At 59.2% G+C, this 612-nt stretch overlaps 1 protein-coding gene across 1 annotated transcript in view; it reads left to right on the top strand.

Annotated features, from left to right (window-relative positions):
* Position 1: 1 nt before the first annotated feature.
* Positions 2-612, top strand: part of uba52 (ubiquitin A-52 residue ribosomal protein fusion product 1) — a 2,410-nt gene continuing 1,799 nt past the window's right edge. The window contains exon 1 of the mRNA XM_048594701.1: positions 2-295. Coding sequence (XP_048450658.1) covers positions 193-295 — 103 coding nt within the window. The 5' untranslated portion in view covers positions 2-192. The remainder of the gene's footprint in view (positions 296-612) is intronic.

The following is a 612-nucleotide window of genomic DNA, read 5'->3' on the forward strand; positions in this document are numbered from 1 at the left end:
CCCCCCCCCAACCCCGGGTAATATACCCCGTGAGCACCCTCCCCGTTACCCTGGGGGTGGGGCGGGGGTACACACGGGAGCGGCCTGTATTCGGGGCCTTTTGCGGCGGCCGTGCGTGCCCGGGCCCCCGGTGGTGAGGGTGAGGGTGAGGGTGCGGGCTGTCCGTGACCGTGTGTCCCGCTTCCAGGCACGATGCAGATTTTTGTGAAGACTCTGACCGGGAAGACCATCACTTTGGAGGTGGAACCCAGCGACACCATCGAGAATGTAAAGGCCAAGATCCAGGATAAGGAGGGTGAGGGGCTGGTTTGTGTTTGGGGGGGGCTGGCTTCTGGGGTGGGGGGGTGGAGGTGTGGGGCATTGGGGAACTTGGGAGTGGGGTGGGGGTGAAACACGTCTAGGAGGTTTTTCCTTTAGAAGCTGGGTACAGCTGAAATGGCCCAGTAACTAAGTGTAAGTAATCAGGACTGACTGGCTTCTATTCCTATCCGTCAGGAATTGGGGGAGCAAAATGCCAGAAAGGTCAGACAGCATCAGAGGAGCAGGAAAGCTGACACTGAGTCTGGAGAAATGTCAACTTTCCTGCTCCTCTGATGCTGCCTGGCCTGCTGT

Source organism: Rhincodon typus, unplaced genomic scaffold (assembly GCF_021869965.1).
Source record: "Rhincodon typus isolate 14 unplaced genomic scaffold, sRhiTyp1.1 hic_rhity00013155, whole genome shotgun sequence".
In the NCBI taxonomy this organism is placed as follows: domain Eukaryota; kingdom Metazoa; phylum Chordata; class Chondrichthyes; order Orectolobiformes; family Rhincodontidae; genus Rhincodon; species Rhincodon typus.